At 44.3% G+C, this 18,446-nt stretch overlaps 1 protein-coding gene across 2 annotated transcripts in view; it reads left to right on the top strand.

Moving 5' to 3' along the window:
- PIAS3 (protein inhibitor of activated STAT 3) overlaps positions 1 to 18,446 on the top strand; it is a 324,307-nt gene that overhangs the window by 96,625 nt on the left and 209,236 nt on the right. For both annotated transcript variants that reach the window (XM_078670587.1, XM_078670585.1), the window contains exon 4: positions 3,850 to 3,900. In XM_078670587.1, the coding sequence (XP_078526713.1) occupies positions 3,850 to 3,900 (51 nt within the window). The remainder of the gene's footprint in view (positions 1 to 3,849; positions 3,901 to 18,446) is intronic.

The raw sequence follows: 18,446 nt of genomic DNA on the forward strand, positions 1-18,446 counted from the left end.
TCCATGGATTTTCTTCACTTAACCGCTGATTTAAATAAGAAGCAAACTAAAACAAATGTTAAAGCTATCGAGTTGCAGCATATGCTGCTATAAGGCTTCATCACACTTCCTAAAACCTAAACATTTTAAAATCGGTTTAAGAAAGAGGATAGAGTAAAATATAGCCTCTAGAATTTACAAAAAACACAAAGTGAAGCAGTGATTGTGCAGAGACAAGGGCAGGCGGGTGCACGGAGTCCCCAGTGATGAGCATCTCCTTGAATACACATCAATCTCCACTCAGTACCTGCCCTGAAACGAGACAGAAGCACTCTTTCCCAATTGTTGCGTTCCAGAGCAAGATAGGACGCTGGCTCTGGAAATGCTAAGGTCAAAATCCAGTCCTTCACTGAGCATTTAAGATTATTTTTTTTTACTTCTTTTTATTGATCATACAACAAATCAAACGGTATGGCGACACATTTAAGAAAATTCTTGATCCCATTGTTGGTTCAGGCGGACTGCTCTGAATTTGCCTTTAACCAATAGTTTGTCCGAAATACCTATATTGTGTGGTGCAGAAAATAAATCCGACAAACCTATTTCATTGAGAGTCCTATATAACATAGTTCAACCAGGGAATAAAGAGGCCACTATCAAGTTAAAGGCAATCTAGAATAACCTCCCTGTTAAATCCAGTATCAGTGTTGGCCCAAAAACCAACCCATAACAGTAAAGGGGCCACCCTAATACTGTCTGAAACATATTCTAAGGTCAACTGAGTATGGAATAAAGTGGGAGCCAAACGGAGGGAGACCAAGAAGGTGCCAACAGATAGGTTTTGTTTATTCTGAATAGCAGCTGTGTTATGGTATCCTCAAATCCTTGCTCCGTACAGAGCAGACTAAGTTTCATACATGAAAAATGAATCTGGGGATGCCGCGACCCTCCAGAGCTATAAGCAAAAGTTATTCACATAACTCAGGGACTGACCCCCTAACTGTCATATATGCCATACCTTTCCTCCCTGGGCCATTCACCATTATGTGTGACTTCCCGAAATGTGTAGCCAAAGCAAGCGTACCCATATATAAGACGAATGATTCGACTAATATGCGTAAGGCCCTCTGAGTCCTAGCCAGCAGAAAGACGTTGACGTAAAGTAGTGCCGGTACCGGAGTATTAGCAAATTTTGGCACATCATCTGCAATTGCATTCAAATGGGGACTTAGATTTTTGATATATACAATAAACAGGAGGGGAGCTAAAATAGACCCATGGCACACTCCTTGAGCCAATGGAAAGGTATCAGAAGTTTTACCCGCAGGACCATACTGTACAGCGGCTGATAAATTCTCTTACAAAACATGTAGGAAGTTTACAATGGAGTTCTCAAAACCCATATCCAACAATTCAACCAAAGCTTAGTCCTGTTAACAGAATCAAATGCTGTGGACAAATCCATAAATGGCAAGTACAAAGAGCAGTGCTTCGCAGATGTATATTTACTCAAAATCAACTGTAAATTTGAAAATATTTCCACTGTACCCATTCCTGGACAAAAACCATATTGAAAAATGGATAGGATGTTATTTTGGCAATTCCCGTCTCTAATTAGCTGGAAAATTACCCTGCCTGTGACCATTAATGTGCTATTGATGAGAGAAATAGGACAATAGCATGTGGGCAGGTTCCTTTCCCCTTCTTTAAAGATGGGAACAATGGTCGAAAGTGTCCATGACATTGTTAGCTTATGACAAAAGGAGTTGTTGAATAAATTTACAAAGAAGGGGCCCCATACATCCATTTTACATTTAAACCGGTACTTTGGTATCCTGTCAGGCACTGGTGCTTTACCACCAGGGCTTTGGTGAATCTCATCCTCAACGTCCGGGAGTGCAATTTGCAAGGGTGATGCTTCACGCAACCTGCCCCTCAGTAAGCTAGTTAAGGACCTATCTTCAGCTATTTTGTGTATAGAGGTGAAATGTGCTACGCAAGCGAAACTAGTTAGGTTACTGGTCAAAAGAGGGTTAACCGGAGTATCTCTCGTTCAGATATTGTTTACTTTATGCTTGTTGCCACCTAATAAAAATTGTTTGACATTGAACATAAAAACAACTGACCTCTTATATGGAGCAAAACAGAATAATATGCTGGTTGTCTCTTCTGTATGCAGTCACACGTCTGTTCCCATTGCGTCGGTTACAGTAGTTGTGGTAACCACATAAGGTTATTCCACCACAATCAAATCATATTTACCAAAAGAGCATATTCAGGTTTCGGCTCCAGGCCTCATAGTTCTATTAAAGTTTACTACAGGTTTTGGAGTCTCAACTTGCATAACTGTAGGTACATGTACCGGTCACATGAGGTACTGCTCAAATGGTGGGCAAGGGATAAAGGTGGTAGGTAAGTTCACCTTTTTGTGAGGCTGTTCTTTGGCATCTTCCCCCAGCGTCCACTGTGTCCGGACATCACCCAGATCTAAGATTTAGGGCCAGATGTAGGAGCCAAAATACCGGTCGGTAACGGGCGAATTCGGCCGTTACCGACCTGTATTTGGGTTTTCAGATGTAGGGGCATATATTTTACAGAATCGGTAATTTTACCGATTCGGTAAATTTACCGATTCAGTAAAATACCGAATCGGTATTTTTTACCGATTCGGTATATCCAAATGTAGGTGGCACTCCTGAGAGTGCCACAGGCCTTACAGATTCGGTATTTTACCACACAATTCAATTGTGTGGTAAAATACCGAATCCAGGTGTGCATGCACATGTGTGCATGCACACCTAGCCATGTGACAGACAGACATGCCCTTAGGGCATGTCTGTGTGCCACATGGCTCACATGCCCATCTTTGGGGTGCTAGAGGGTGTCAAAGTGACACCCCCTGCACCCTTGCTAAAATCGGTATTTACCGATTCTGTAACAGAATCGGTATTTCCCATTGATTCCTATGGGCTTCAAAGCCCATAGGAATCAATGGGAAATACCGAATCTGTAATTACAGAATTGGTAAATACCGAATCTGAACGATTCGGTATTTACAGAATCTGTAATACCTACATCTCCCCCTTCATATTTACCGACTCTTAAATACCGAATCGGTAAAATTCGGTATTTAAGAGTCGGTAAATATGAATTACCTACATCTGGCCCTTAGTGTCCTAAAGTAGGGCATGTGGGCATCCTTTTTTCCCTTCTCCAAGTATGCTGACTCCTTTTAATCATCTGCTTGCCTCTCATTCATCTGACATGGGTTCCTATGCTTCCATTGCTGCCCCTTAGTTGTTACCTGCTGTCGGGGGAAACAGCACTTTGCTTAACCATCACCTCCTTAACCAAAGTGGGCGATGCTTTTGGGGGAGAGAACATCCAAGCACTCTCTCTTTTCTGACCTGCATGCAAAGTTTGGGCTGAATTCACTAGAACTAAATAAAGCATTTTCCTTTATGGTGCTCAATGTTTGTGTTATCTGGAAATTGTTATAGCAGAATGAGGGGACAGAAAGAGGAAAGTGTAACCCAGGAAAAGGTGTCAAAATTGGCATTGCTTAATCTGGAAGAGTAAGCCTAATCTTGTTCATTTGGCTGAAGGCTAACAACTTGAATGGCTGGTGTGAGCTTTTCCTATGGTTTGTGTCACTTATTCACTCTTTAAGACGTCTGTTTAGCTGCTCTGCCGTCTATAGTGTGAAGGGATTTAGCATATAGTTTCATGGGCAGGCAAGCACATCTTAATTAACAAAGCGAATCATTGACATTCTTCTGTGAAATATTTTGTGCTTGCTAGCTAGAAGTTGCTCACTCTATTGCCCACACTGTTTTTAATACAAGCATGGCTCTTCTTTTCATTTTGCAGGGAAATCTTACCGGGTGCCAAATGTGATTACACTGTCCAAGTTCAGTTAAGGTAAAATGCACATTATTGCTAATTTGATGTATGTTTTAGAATGTCTCTTAATTTTTGTTCCCATTGTTGTTATTTGTTCCTGATGCACTGACAAGATTATTTTTTTTTTGGTACCATGCTGTAATATACTTCTCAAATGGCAGGTAATGGAGGGAAGAACTGCTTGAAAGTTGGGGACAGTGAGGGAGGCAAGCACCAAAGACCAACTGGACAGGGCCAGAAGTCCTCCTCAGGATGATGTCTCGGTGGTCTTGAGCGTATTTGACGGATGACGTGAAGGAAACTACCATAACTCATTAAGGGCCAGATGTAGGAGCCAAAATACCGGTCGGTAACGGCCGATTTCGGCCGTTACCGACCGGTATTTAGAAATTGGCATGTAGGGGCCTTTATTTTACAGAATCGGTAAATTTACCGAATCGGTAAATTTACCGATTCTGTAAAATACCGAATCGGTAATTTTACCGATTTGGTAAATCCCAATGTAGGTGGGACTCTTCTGAGTCCCAAAGGCCTTTCAGATTCGGTATTTTACCACCCAATTCAATTGGGTGGTAAAATACCGAATCGAGGTGTGCATGCACATGTGTGCATGCACACCTATGCCATGTGACAGACAGACATGCCCTTAGGGCATGTCTGTGTGCCACATGGCACACATGCCTGTATTTGGGGTGCTAGAGGGTATTAAAGTGACACCCCCTGCACCCTGGCAGAAATCGGTATTTACCGAATCGGTATTTCCCATTGATTCCTATGGGCTTCACAGCCCATAGGAATCAGTAGGAAATACCGATTCGGTATTTACCGAATCGGTAAATACCGAATATTAACGATTCGGTATTTCAATTTCTAGAAATACCTACATCTCCCCCCTTCATATTTACCGATTCATAAATACCGAATCGGTAAAATTCGGTATTTATGAATCGGTAAATACGAATTACCTACATCTAGCCCCTAATGAGGAACGCTGTGGTGGTTTGAGGTTCTGCTTGTTGCCGTTATGGATATACAGTGAAAGTTTTCATGTAATCATTCATATTACAAATAGTTTGCAAGCACATTTTTAGAGTGATAAATTGTTCTGAAGTAAAAGTGTTTAAATATACAAAACCTAATTCTGATGGATACTTGTTACTGGAGATTCCCCTCACCTTAGAATATCTCTCAGATGCCAAACTGTACCCAGTGAATGTTGTAGCAGTGCTCCTGCACGCTTAAAGGTGGCGTTGTTCGGATCCGCATTAAGTGCTGCCTCTGCACGCTGACGTCCGTTCATTTATTTCTGTGCCTCCAGACTCTGATCTGGAGCTCTGCTCCCACTTTTTTATTCGACGTCTCCTAAAAGCCTTGAACAGTGTTCATGGAGAGCAATGGCCCCACCGAAATCGACTTGATTCAAGCTGTACAGTGACTGCACGAAGCAGATGTTGGTCATGGGCCCGCACACAGGTGCCTTTGGTGCCTGCATTCCAGACACAACTCAAATGCATGTGATAAATGCCCCCTGACGCTCCCAGAGGTGATTCTAGATGGGAAGCAAAGTTCTATGTGGCCGAACATACCATCAGTCTTCATGCAGGTCCCAGTCCCCCTCCAAGTCACGGGTTCCTGCGACCTCTCCAGTTCCTGCATGAAATATTTGGGGAAGTTCAAGCGCAAGCCTAAGAAAGCGAAGCTGGAGTCGAACTCACCCATCCACTCTGATTCTAAAGAGAAGGCGCAAGTATATCAAGATGCAAGTCGCACTTCCTTGAGGTCACAGGTCATGGAACCTATTCCTCAGCTGGTCCCTATGCGCCCCAAGTTCCCTAGACCATGGTTGACTCTGCAGCAGCTGGAGGCCTTGAAAAAAGGGCCATGCTGTAAATCTTCATTGCGCTGCTAGCTCTCACTGGCCACAAATGTGCCCCATGGAATGGCAGGGGGTTTCAGTCGACTTACCTACAGCAGTTTCTACCCTTGTACAGTCTGTCCCTTTAGGACCTGTTCTCGAGCCCCTACAGACTCTGCTGCTGACTTTCACTCCAGCCCCAAGATCCATGCTGGTCACTGCCACCTCGACGCTGGTTCAGAGGCCAGTTGATGATCCGGTCTCAACGTTGATGTCAGACCTCAAACTAACGTCGACTTGAGCTCTCCCGATGCCACACTATCAAATTAATAAAGAGCAACTGTTAGTTATGCTTCCCAACTCTGACCCAGTGCCTCAGCTGTGTCCTAGTGATCATCAGATGCTCTATTTTCTTTTTGGTTATGACTCAAATGATGTGCCGGAGCAGGATGCACTTCAGGATGGATACTGGTGATGACAGTTGACTGATGATGCCTTGTGTAGGAAGGTAGGAGCCTTCTGCATGTTTACCCCCACTTTTGCCTGGTGTTGTTAAGGTTTCTGACTAGTCTGACTGGGGTCCTGCTAATCAGGACCCCAGTCTCTGTATTTTCTCCCTTAAATTGGTGATGATGAGTACTTGGGTACATCCCAGATTGGCTACTGATATACCCTTATAAGTCCCTAGTATATGGTACTGAGGTACCCAGGACATAGGTACACCAGGGGTCCCCCATGGGCTGCAGCATGTATTATGCCACCCATGAGAGACCACTCAAATTGTGACTACAGGCCGGTCATTACAGCCTGTGTAAGCTGGTGCTAGCACCACTTACAACAGATATAAATTCTTATATCTTAGGTCACTGGACTTAAAACCTATGTCACCCCTAAAGCAGGCCGTTCAATCCTGAAGGCAGGGTGTTCGGTTGTAAGTGTGAGCAGAACACCCCTACGACCTTTGGAGTCCATTCTCCCGGGTAGTAAGTGCATCAGCCATTACAATATATAGAGTGGCCATCCGTCATTACGCTATGACCATCTTTAAACTGACTGGAACGATCCCTGTTGTATTTAGTATCACATATGTTGGAATCCTACCCCAGAGCATAAACGGTGTGGGAGGTATGATTTCATGCACTGTAAAATTCTTCCGGTGGGCCCTCAATGCTCCCAGTACCCGGACAGCACAACATGACTGCTGCCAACCAGAGACACAATTCTGCCCTCCTACTGCTGAGCCAAGCTTGAGTAGAGGAAGGCAGGACAACACGTATCCTGTCACAGGGAGATGTGACCACCTCCTAGACAGGGCTTAGTATATTAGGATAGAGTGGGAGCACCTGCCAACGCCATTCAATCTGCTTGAGTGGCACATTTGATGCCCTCCTTGCATACTCCAGTTCAAACTAGCTCAGGGAGCCGTTGGTTCCCGCTCTGGCATGAAACTGGATAACGGACATGGGAGTATTCACCTCTCTGTCCAACCCCTTCCCTGGACGGGATCCCTGAATCGTCCCAACCCTTTTTTTAGGGTACTTAACTGTGGGTGGGTCCCTAGATTCGTTGTGGGACAAGATTCATGTCACTTCATCTTCGACCGTCTTGGCACTCTGGACTTCACTGGACTTTGCTCTGGGTATCGAGACTGCTACTGGGAAGACTCCTGTTGCTCCTGGTCTCGTCGCCCTGCTCGTCTTCTGCAACGTCTGTGCCTGTGCTCCAATCAGGATCCTTCCAAGGCCTGTGGGAATCTAAGACACCTGAAGGAATCTTCCTTGAAGTGAAGGAGTCACTTCCTTGCATCTGCAGGCACCGCAACAAAGCTGTCAGGGCTGCTGATCCTGAGCTCCGACGGACTCCGAAAGGCTCAGCAACACAGGTGGTGGTTATTCACTTCCCTCGAGGCCTGCCATGGCCTCTCACCAAGTTTGACGCCAGTATTCCTCGTCGGAGCCTCAGGAACTGAACTCCTGTGCACCGCGTCGACTTGCCGTTGCAAAGGCTTGTTTGATCTCTTCCTCAGAGATCTGCAGGCTTCAAGTAGCCTCCATCTCAAGCATCTCCTGTGACCAAGATCTCCGCCCTCACCACATCTTTTGCACCCTTGGCCTGCATCTTTGGTAAGCTGCCTGAGGTCCTCTTGTGACTCCAGTGACTCCAGCCTTTGGGTCCTCTTGAGGGTCTTTTTTGATTCCAGCGGATTCCTCTGATTGCTGGAGGCCTGCTCTGACTCCACTGTTTGCGGTGAGTCACATGGACCTTGCTGGTCCTGACATTGCACCTTTTTCACTTTCCACATTGTTTGCAGTTGCCAAGGCTTGTTGATGCTACCGACAGACACCAACACCTCAACTCGACATCCGACGTGGGACAGCTCAGGAATGGCTACTGGTCTTCCACGGCGTTGCCTGGACTACACAGCTGTAGGTCCAAGGTCATGTCCACTCTCCTGCAACATCTGACATCAGTGGGGGTACTTCTCATCTTGAATCCACCTTTGGAATCCACAGCACTTTCACCTTCTTCGCCAGCGTCATCTTCCTGAAGTCCTCCATTGAGTTCGACTGCGGTTTCCAACACCACTTAGCACCTATACACCTGCCTTCCCTGGTGTAGGTATCCTGGTTCCTAGGTATCCATGGGCGGGGTGGCTCTCCAACCTTTTGTCTTCTGCTAGGTTTCTTCAGGGTCAACTGGGAAGGGTCCTTCTTTAAAATTGCAACCGCGACTTACCCATTGACTTGAATTGAGAACTCAATCGTGTTTACACACTACACTGCACATGGCCTCCTTGGGGTTCCTAGTTACTTACCTCGGTGCTTCCTTGGGACCCCAGCATTTCTACGTCCTCTGGGCACAGTCTTCACTTGAGTCGTGGTTCGCATCCTACTATTCTTGTACATGGTTTGGTCCCCACCCGCCTCCCCCCGGTGACCACTGTGTATTTGTGCTGCTTACCTGTTTTCTTTGCAAAGTATTGTGTGCATTGAGTATATCTCTGGGTAGGAGATATTTGTATATGTTAGTGAGTGTCTTATAAAAATACATATTTTTATAAATACACTGTGTGGTACTTTTTCACTTAATCTATACAAATGAGATTACGTTCTGGTAAAACAAGCTGCTTTACACTCCTTCTGCACTAAGCCTGAAGGCTGCTCTCCACTGCTACACTTGAAGAGCTTTCTAAAGTTGTCTATGACCATTAAAATCACAGTAAGGGTTGTCTGGATTAGTGCAGGGTGCTACACTTGAATAAGTGAGTGCCATATACTAAGCCTCCTACATCTTGTACTTTGATTTAAAAAAAAACAAAAAACACATTGGGACGATGCCTCTCCTGACATATAGCAAGACGTATTGCATGGGCCACCAATGAGGAAGTGCCTTATTTGCAAGGGTGGTTTAGAGGGCAGCCTAAGTAGTGCAATTACTGCTGTCCTCCTTTAAAACTAAAACAAATGTTTTTACTGAAATTTTGAAGCCTGGGCCTGCACCCTCTGAGCCCCTGCTCCCATTTGATCATTTAATGATTGTCTCAAAGCTACTCTATGCGCTTGCTCACCTGTTGTCTGGTAGATGGCCAGTCGAGCTAGGCAAATGACCTGGATTTTCTAACCTACCACCTACCCCAGAATCTGTCATTGTGCAGGCTTCGACCAGCAAGGCGAATCTTAACTCATTTCTGATCAATCCCTTGGATAGAGCATCCAAAAGGATTGATGACTTTAGCAAGCATAGGCTTTCTTCTCCCAGTTAAGCCAAGAGATCGGTTAGCTCAGTCTGTCTATTGAGCTGATACATAAATCACTTTAGGGAAATGGACAGCCAAATTCTGCCAGACTTCCCAAAGGACCTTAGGCTCAGACAATCCATGAAGCAAAGGACATAGCTAAGTATCCACGCCTGCTTGAATACCACAAACTGCATGGGCAGGTCAGTTGGTACCAATGTAATGGTTCATAGACACTTTTTTTTTTTTTTAGTTCAAGAAAATGTTATTAATCATGAAATAAGGTAACAGTACATAATAAAGCAAGAGAAATGAAGGAGAGAAGGGGGATGGGGAACAAAGAAAGAAAGTGTATCATGGGCAATAAGAATAAAAATTAAAAAGTACAATAATTATGCATCAAAAACAGGAGCAAATAAGGACAACGCAGATAATAATGCAGAAAAATACAGGAAATGAAAAGGGTATCAGGGGGGCTTAGGAACCTCCTGCTGAGCAGGTCGCGGACAAAAAGAACGGGTTACACAATTATCCAAATACATTGTAACAGGGAGCCATAGGTCTGCACGCTTGGTTGCCAACTGGGCAGGAAAAACAAAAGCAGTATCAAGTCTATGGTTATGGCAAACATTATACCACCATGCTTTAAAAGAAATGGCAGAGGAGGTCTTCCAATTGATAGTAATCTGTTGGAATGCAACAGCTAGGAGCAGATCAACAATACGAACATGTAATTCAGTCTCCTCCCAACAGGGAGAGAGGCTCCCTAGAAAGATATGTGTGTGAGAAAAGGGAATACACGTATGGAAAATCACATTAATTTGGGCCCAAACCTGCAACCAAAAATCATGCACATGTTTACAAAGAAAGAGCATATGAAACAGAGTAGCGTGAGCTGAGGAGCAGGACCAGCAAACGTCTGAGACAGTGGAGAACCTTTTGTTGAGGGTGAAAGGCGTATGGAGCAACCTGTTGTAGATGAAAAATAAGGATTGCGCCAAGGACGCTGCTCTAGATGTTTTACGTACCTTTGTCCATACCTTGTCCCACAAGGATATTGGCCAAGATACGGCAAGGTCCTGTTCCCACTGCTCCTCAACTTTAGACTTCGGTCTAGCAGATGCGTGAGCATGAAGATGCTTGTAAATGATGGAAGCTTTAGGAGTGGTATGCAAGAGAAGGAAGTCGGAGGGCATGGTCAGAAGAAGTGGAGAAAGGCGAAACCTGTGTGAGCCGTGTGTAGACCTCCATTACAGCTGTTTTAAGTAGAAGGTATTTGGGGGCAAAGGAGGAGGGCAAATCAAAGGAAGAAGAAAGAGTGTGGAAAGGTAGAAAGGTAGAATGTGAGAACAACTGCGAAATCCAGAGCAACCCTCTGGCCCTCCAGGATTTCCAGTAAAAGGGTTTGTAATGTATTAAAAGATATTTGTTATGCCAAATAGTGGATGAGAGGAATGCAGCCACAGTCATGGGGGAGGAGGGTTGGAGGATAAAAGGAGCTTGACAGTGAATTTATGAATAGGAGTAGGAATCAAGGAGGGCTTACGCGAGAAGGAAATATATTCAGCAAAGGAGAATGGGGAAAGGAGAAGACGTTCAAGTTTAGTCCACAAAGGGCAGGGTGAGGCGGGATCTTGGAGCCAGAAGGAAGCTTGACGTAGCAAAAAGGCTTTTTGATACGCTAAAAAGTCCGGAAAATTGACTCCACTTTCAAGAGCGGGGCGTATGAGTCTGACAAGGGACATTCTTGGTTTCTTATTATGCCATAAGAAAGAGGAGAGGATCGAGTTAATCTTTTTAAAGAATTTGGCTGGGATAGAAACAGGGATATTGGAAATTGTGTAAAGAATTATAGGAGACAACATCATCTTGATGGTGTCAAGGCGACCCCACCAAGACAAATATAGGGGATGCCATCTAGCTGTAAGGTCGGATATTTTCTGAGAGCACTTGGTCAAGCAGAGGGAGATGTTGTCTGGGATGGAAGGAGTGATATGCAAGCCTAAATATTTAATGTGAGAGGGACTCCAGGTGAAATTGGAGGCATTGAAGTCGGGTTTAAAGGTGAACTTCGTCAAGGGCAAAATCTCACACTTGTCACTATTGAGTTTGTAGCCAGAGATTGAAGAATAATTCCGCACTTCCTCCAGGAAAGCGGGAATGGATTCTGTGGGGTTAGAGATGAAGAGTAAAATGTCATCTGCATAGGCAGCAAGTTTGATGGGGGATTCCCCAGTTTGAAAACCATGTATGTTGGTATTCTGGCGAAGCTTGGACAAAAAGGGTTCTAAAGCAAGGTTGAAGAGGAAAGGTGAAAGGGGGCAGCCCTGGCGGACGCCTCTACCAAGATCAAAGTAGGAGGAGATCTGACCATTGGCATAGACCGCAGCCTGTGGTCGAGAGTACAATAAGGAGACTATGGAAGTGAATTTAGGGCCAAAGCCAAACCATCCAAGAGTGTGGAAAAGATATGGCCACTCGACCCTATCGAACGCCTTCTCGGCATCTAGGGCGATCGCTGCCAGGGAACTCTGAAGGTGTGACGATTTTGACAATATATTGAATAAAAGTCTGAATTGTCAGTAATATATCGACCCTTAACAAAACCAGACTGCTCTTCACCTAAGAGATCAGGAAGTAAATGATCCAATCTTATCGCCAACGCCTTGGCGAAGAGTTTGTAATCAATATTAACGAGGGAAATGGGTCTGTAATTTTTGCAATGTTGTGCATCCTTTCCCTCTTTGGGTATTAAACAGATATGTGCGTCAGAGAAGGTGCCTGAAGAGGTACCTAGATCAACAAAAGTGGTGAGGAGAGAATGTAGCTTCGGGATTAACAAGTTGGAAAAGTGGAGGTAGAACTCAACGGTAAAGCCATCTGGTCCAGGGGCTTTATTAAGCTTAAGACATTTGAGTGCAGTAGTCAATTCCTTCTGCGAGATGTCATTCTCCAAGGAGGAAAGATCAATAGGAAAGTGTACAGGTTTTTGGATATTAGAAAAGAAATGTGTGAGAGATTGGGTAGAGGGTTGGGTTTCAGAGGTGTATAGGGTTTTGTAAAAACTGGAAAATTCAGTGAGAATGTCAGCATCTTTATGTCGTAAGGTAGAGTTGGTGTCGTAAATGGATTCAATATTCATTCTGTTATGCTTGACCTTCAAATAATTAGCAAGAATTTTTCCAGCTTTATTTCTCCCACCGTAAAACTTAGCACTAGATTTTAGCAAGTATAAGGAGGCATCTTCCGTGGACTTTTCATTAAATTTCATCTTGGCAGCGACAAGGGCAGTCAGACTATCGTTTGAGTGTGAAGTAAAGTAGACATGCTCCAATCTCTTAATGTCACAGAGGAGATTTTTAGTGTACAGGCGAGCAGTCCTACGCTTCTTTGCAACATAGGCAATGATAAAGTCGCGTGCTGCAGCCTTGAAAGCATCCCAAATGGTGTGTTTCGGGAGGGAGGGGGTATCATTAAATAAGAAATATTCATCAAAAAAGGTAGTGAAGGAGGCAGTAAATTTAGGATCTAAGAGAAGAGCGTTATTGAAGCGCCATCTCTCGGGCCCATCGATCTTAGGAAGCACATCAACGCTGATTACAACAGGGGCATGATCTGAGAGGATAATCGGACCAATTTCAGCAGCGGTGAGTGTTTGAGCAAGAGTGTGAGAAACAAAAATATAGTCAATACACGACTGGGAGCAATAAGGTGGTGAGTAAAAAGTAAACTCCCTTAAGGTTGGATTGCAAAGTCGCCAGGAATCGACGAGCTTATGTTGGGAAATGGCTTGGGAGAAAAGCTTGTGGGGTTTATTGGGAACATAAGTGGCGTCGGAGTTCCTATCAATGAAAGGATCTAGGGGATGGTTGCAGTCCCCAGCTAGGATAAAGTGGTCTTCCATAAATTGGGTGATCCGTTGAGAGAACACAGCCCAAAAAAGAGGTTCACCATTAGTGGGAGCATAAACATTAAGGAGGGAAATTGGAACACCTCTAAGCGATAGTCTGACGTGTGTCCATCTGCCATGAGTATCTGATTCTTGGGAAATAATCGTGAGGGGGAGAGATCTACGACACAAAATTGCAACACCATTACGTTTACCATCTCCTTGTGAATAAAAAACCTCACCTACCCAACCTCGTTTAAGCTTAGCAGATTCTATATCAGAAAGGTAGGTTTCCTGGAGGAACGCAACATCAACATTCAACTTGGCGAGATGTGACAAAATACGTTGACGCTTAATCGGAGAATTAATACCCTTAACATTCCACGATACAATGTTCAATGACATAATTTAAATAGAAAACCAGATAATACTTCATAAATGTAATTAGAATAAAGACCCATAAATAAGGATGGACAAAAAGAAAATGGAAATAAAAGAGTAGATAGATGCATAATGGAGATTGAGGAAAGAAAAAGAAAGAAGAGAGCAACGAGACTAGGAAAATATGCAAATAGAGAGAAGAAAATAGAAAATGAACAAAGTTGTAAAGGAGTCAGATGAAGAAGAAAAAAGACCATGAAGCAGACCACAACAATGCAACGTAAGAGAGGTGGCAAGCGAACAAGTGAGATGCTAAAGGTTTCAACCATAGAGAAGAAAAGGAGAAGAAACATAAAGGAGAGAAGACTGAACAAAAAGAAGAAAATAGGGGAAAGACAAAGGGAAAACGTACCTACAAAAGGGAAGAATGAGAAGAAACTGGGGAGGGATGGAACCACATAGGTGAGGCAACACATCCAAGGTCGGCAGGGCGGGGAACCAGGGAGACATCGTCAAACGGGGAAGAATTCCTGCGCAGATGAAGAAGAGGAACAAGGGTTAGTGGACAGATAAAAATAAGTCGAAGACATAGACAATAGTGAACAGCACCTAAACTTGAAAGGATTAGACATAGTGAATGAAGACATAGTCAAGAGATGAGAAGAGCTAAATGCAGTAACATAACATCAACTGGGAAAGCTGCAACTCAGCCAGGAGAAGAAGATGAAGGACCAGAAGAGTCCATAGCTGAAGTCTTGTGCGCATTGATAAAGCTCTGCAGACGAACTGGATCCTCATAGGTAGTAGTCTTGTTGTTATTGGTGACTTTGAACAAACAAGGATGATAAAGGCCATATCGTGCTCCCATTGAACGAAGGTCATCTCTCATGCTCAAAAAGGCCTTACGACGGTTAGCAGTGGCTTTTGCATAGTCCTGGGCAAAAAACAAGGAGGAACCAGACCATTGCAACTTTGGAGAAGATTTGGCAGCCGTCAAAACCTTCAGAAGATCAGTGTACTCCAGAAAGTAGAGAATGACGCCTCTGGGTCTCTGCGAAGGGGAGGCAGAAGTAGATGGACGATCCAGATGGTGTGCACGCTGAATATTGATATTCGTGCCCTCTGGCAGATGGAGCAGTTTGGGAAGGAACGATTTGAAGAAGGAAAGTGAGTCCGAACCTTCAAGTCCTTCCACCAGACCATAAGTACGAAGGTTGTTACAACTATTCCTGTTTTCCAACTCCTCCACCTGCCGCTGAAGGATAGACACTTGGGAATTCAAATGAGAGACAGTGGAACATGTATCCTGAAGCGAGGTGACCGAGTGCTCAACTGATGATACCCTAGTATCCATTTGAGACCAGTTGTCTGTAAGAGCCTGAAGCTTGACATTGGTTTGTTCCATAAAAGGACGAAGGGATCTGATTTCCTCCAAAAAAGGGCGGAAAGATCGGATTTCGTCCAGAAGCATCTCCATGGAGACAGACGTAGACTGTTTGAGTGGTGAAGGGGGATCCTTTTTCAGTCTCTTAGTATTGATTTTCCCTGGTGCAGGCTGAGAGGGCTCCATTGCAGTATCCGAACCGGAGGAGACGAGGGAATCCTCTAGTTTGGAAAATGTAGTAAAGACTGTAGAATTCTTGACAAAAACAGACTTTGTGGTATGAGGCTGATGAGATAAAGACTTGAGCCTACCCATATATCGTAAATTGTAACTGCGCTGGCAAGTAGTACACAAAATGTAGAACCACGGAAAAAGAGGTAATTCCACAGTAAAAGTCAAACAGCTAAAAGCACAAAAAGCAGTTCAGAGAAAAAGGAATGTGAACCGCAGTGCTAAGAGTGCGTACTAAATAGAGAGGACATTGAACGTAGGCAGCGGGTAAGGCGAACAGCAGAATGTCACATCAGCACGAAAAACATAGTCCAGAACAGAGAGCTGATGAAATAAGTCATAAAGAGGAGCGCTTAAGCGCTTAACTGCACGCAGGGAAAGCAGCAGATGTAATAGGTTTCAAAAAACCTTGAAAACGATAAACATTGATCCGCAAGCAGTAGGCAAGGCAGCGAAACAAAGTAGAAAGACTTGTGATATGCACAACCTGTGCACAGGGAAACCAGCCTCTCCTATAAAAAAAAAAAAAAAAAAAAACATAGGCAGCCTCATAGGAAAATGCTGAGCAACACAGTTGTAAATCACGATGTCGCCGAACAAGCAGGAAGACCAATAGCCAGCAGGAAATGCATATTAGAGGAGCCTCTGCCATCCAAAATGTCGGAGAGTCAATCACTTGAAGTACATTTGCGGTGACATGCACAGGTGGTGCCAGTAACCCGTTGGCAACAAGTAGTCTGCTGCACTAATAGGGTATAGATAGGATTGACTGAGTCTGGTAGGCACTAATTAGGCTGAGTCCTATGAGGCAAAAAAGGAAAGAGGCTACACCGTAGCAGCAACTCTATATGCAGGCAAGCAGAAGATAGTGCGCAATTCAAAACAAAATGGCGGTCGCCATACCTGTAGAGTAGTAAAAGACTTGCCAAGACATATTTATCAGCTGCAGGTCAAGCAGGGATCTTCAGGAGGACGCGGGAACATCCGGCGATATTGTGGCGCTCATGGGACTCAGCGCGCGGCAAAGAACAAAGAAGGTGCGCCAGCTCATGAAGAGCGCATCATGGCGGACGCGCTGACGGCGAGTCAGCGCGAATTTATTTCAGCTGAGAACTGCGTCCCAGCGGCAAGCGAGGAATCTTCTGGGGTCTTAGGGTCACCAGGGGATGTTTAGGCGGTGAAGCGGCATCTCCTGTCAGGGAAAGGCACTTATAAAGGAGGAGTCTCCCGTGTCCGCGGCGGAGCCTCACTCAAACGGCGCCATCACCTTCGGGCGCCAAGCCACGCCCCGTTCATAGACACTCTTGCATTAGATTTACAAACATTGTACAGGCATTGCTAGTGGATATGCCCTTTCATGGGTCAAGGCGGACTCTGGTTTGAAACTCTTATCCCTGAATCCCTTCCTGCCGAAGGACATAATCAAAATGTTCATGTTGGTTCAGATTCTTTCTGAACCACACAATAGGAGCTACAGGGGGATAAAATGGTCAGGCCGCCCCCCACTCAACGCATTACAAACCATTAATCATTAATAGTCACACCAAAATCTACGTGTCCAACACTAGAGGGGTAACCTAAACCTTTTATAACTCCCTCCCAGACTTATCTAAATCGCTTGGTTGTGGTGTATCCTAATTAAAACGTTATACCATCATAGAGCCACCCAAGTATCAATGAAAAAATGTGTGGAACAGAGAGAAGGCACCTCACGGTAACACCACCAAGGAGACTACTGACTGATACTCGTCTGCAGGTCCACTTACCATCATCGGTTACTTTCTCTCTGAAAGAAAAGAAAAGTAGTGTGTGTGTGTGTGTGTTATTAACAAAATCTCAAACCCATGAAATCAGATTCTTTCTGCCCTGGGTGACTGGATGGTGCCCTTGCGCTTGCACAATGCTTATTTTAATATACCCGCTCTGCAGTTGTAGCGACGTTACCTGAGGTTCAAGGAACATCTGGGATTCTGATTTCTGATTCTGACGACATGGAGCAACACAAGGACCAGTTGTTGTAAATCGGGGATGAAAATTGAAACATGAGAGTGAAGGAGCCTGTTTGTTGGAGTGATGTCAAGTGGGGTTGAGGACTATAGAACAGTGACGAGGAGTGAAAATTCTGGGATGAAAGGGAAGTGAGGAGACAAGCGGTGGATGTGCATTTGAGGTATAAAGATGAATGAAGATTCATGGATGAAGGAAGTGATGACATTGGCCCTGAGAAATGGGGAGCGAAAGGTAAAGAGGAGGGATGATGGTGTCCAAAAATGGATTCTGTACAAATACCACTCCTTGTATGTGACCTTTATTTAGTTTTTGGTTTCATCTTCAAACATTTTACTTGGAGAAATTCCTGTTTGCTAACTAAATATTGACCTAGAAAACCAGGGTATTTAAAATGGCAGTTTTGGGCTGGATAGAATGGGACTTCACGAGTCTGAGCGCTAGCACCCACATTTAAACTGGCGCTGGTTGTAATCTTATGTGCCAGCATTACAACATTGCCAACGGGACACCAAACACGTTTTACTATAGAAAAATCAAAACTGGTGGCTTTGTCAGTACATCTTGGTGCTTACAGTGAGTAACGGATCAGAAGGACCTTTACTGTGAGGTATGCTTACTTGTGTTCACCCCAGGAAGCGTCTGAAGTGCCCTGGTAGAGCCTTTCCTCCAAAATAGCCTTGTCAATTCCATATTTTGTAGCAACTTGTAGAATAAGTCACTGGTATACCTACATTACCTCCACATAGAATTACAAAAGTTAATTAGAAAAAACATAGTAAACACATGCACAAAGTTTTTCCTCCCAGAATTGTGTAAGCTCCCAACCAGGGAGAATGAATGAGAACAGTCCAAAAACCGTTGTAGGTCTTAAGCCCACTCCAAGGTGTAAGCATTCCTGAAAATTGCAGGTTTTGATGACCTGTTGGCGGTCTCAGTAATTTTTTCTTGAAGGTTGATTACTTTAGCTGGCTGGTTCATTAATTGCCTTTACTTAGATCTCACATATACATGCAGATTCTCAGAAATGATTAATTAGGTTCATTTAGGAAACCACTTAGCACCTCAATTATTTTTTCTT

This window comes from Lissotriton helveticus, chromosome 12, assembly GCF_964261635.1.
Source record: "Lissotriton helveticus chromosome 12, aLisHel1.1, whole genome shotgun sequence".
NCBI classification, from domain to species: domain Eukaryota; kingdom Metazoa; phylum Chordata; class Amphibia; order Caudata; family Salamandridae; genus Lissotriton; species Lissotriton helveticus.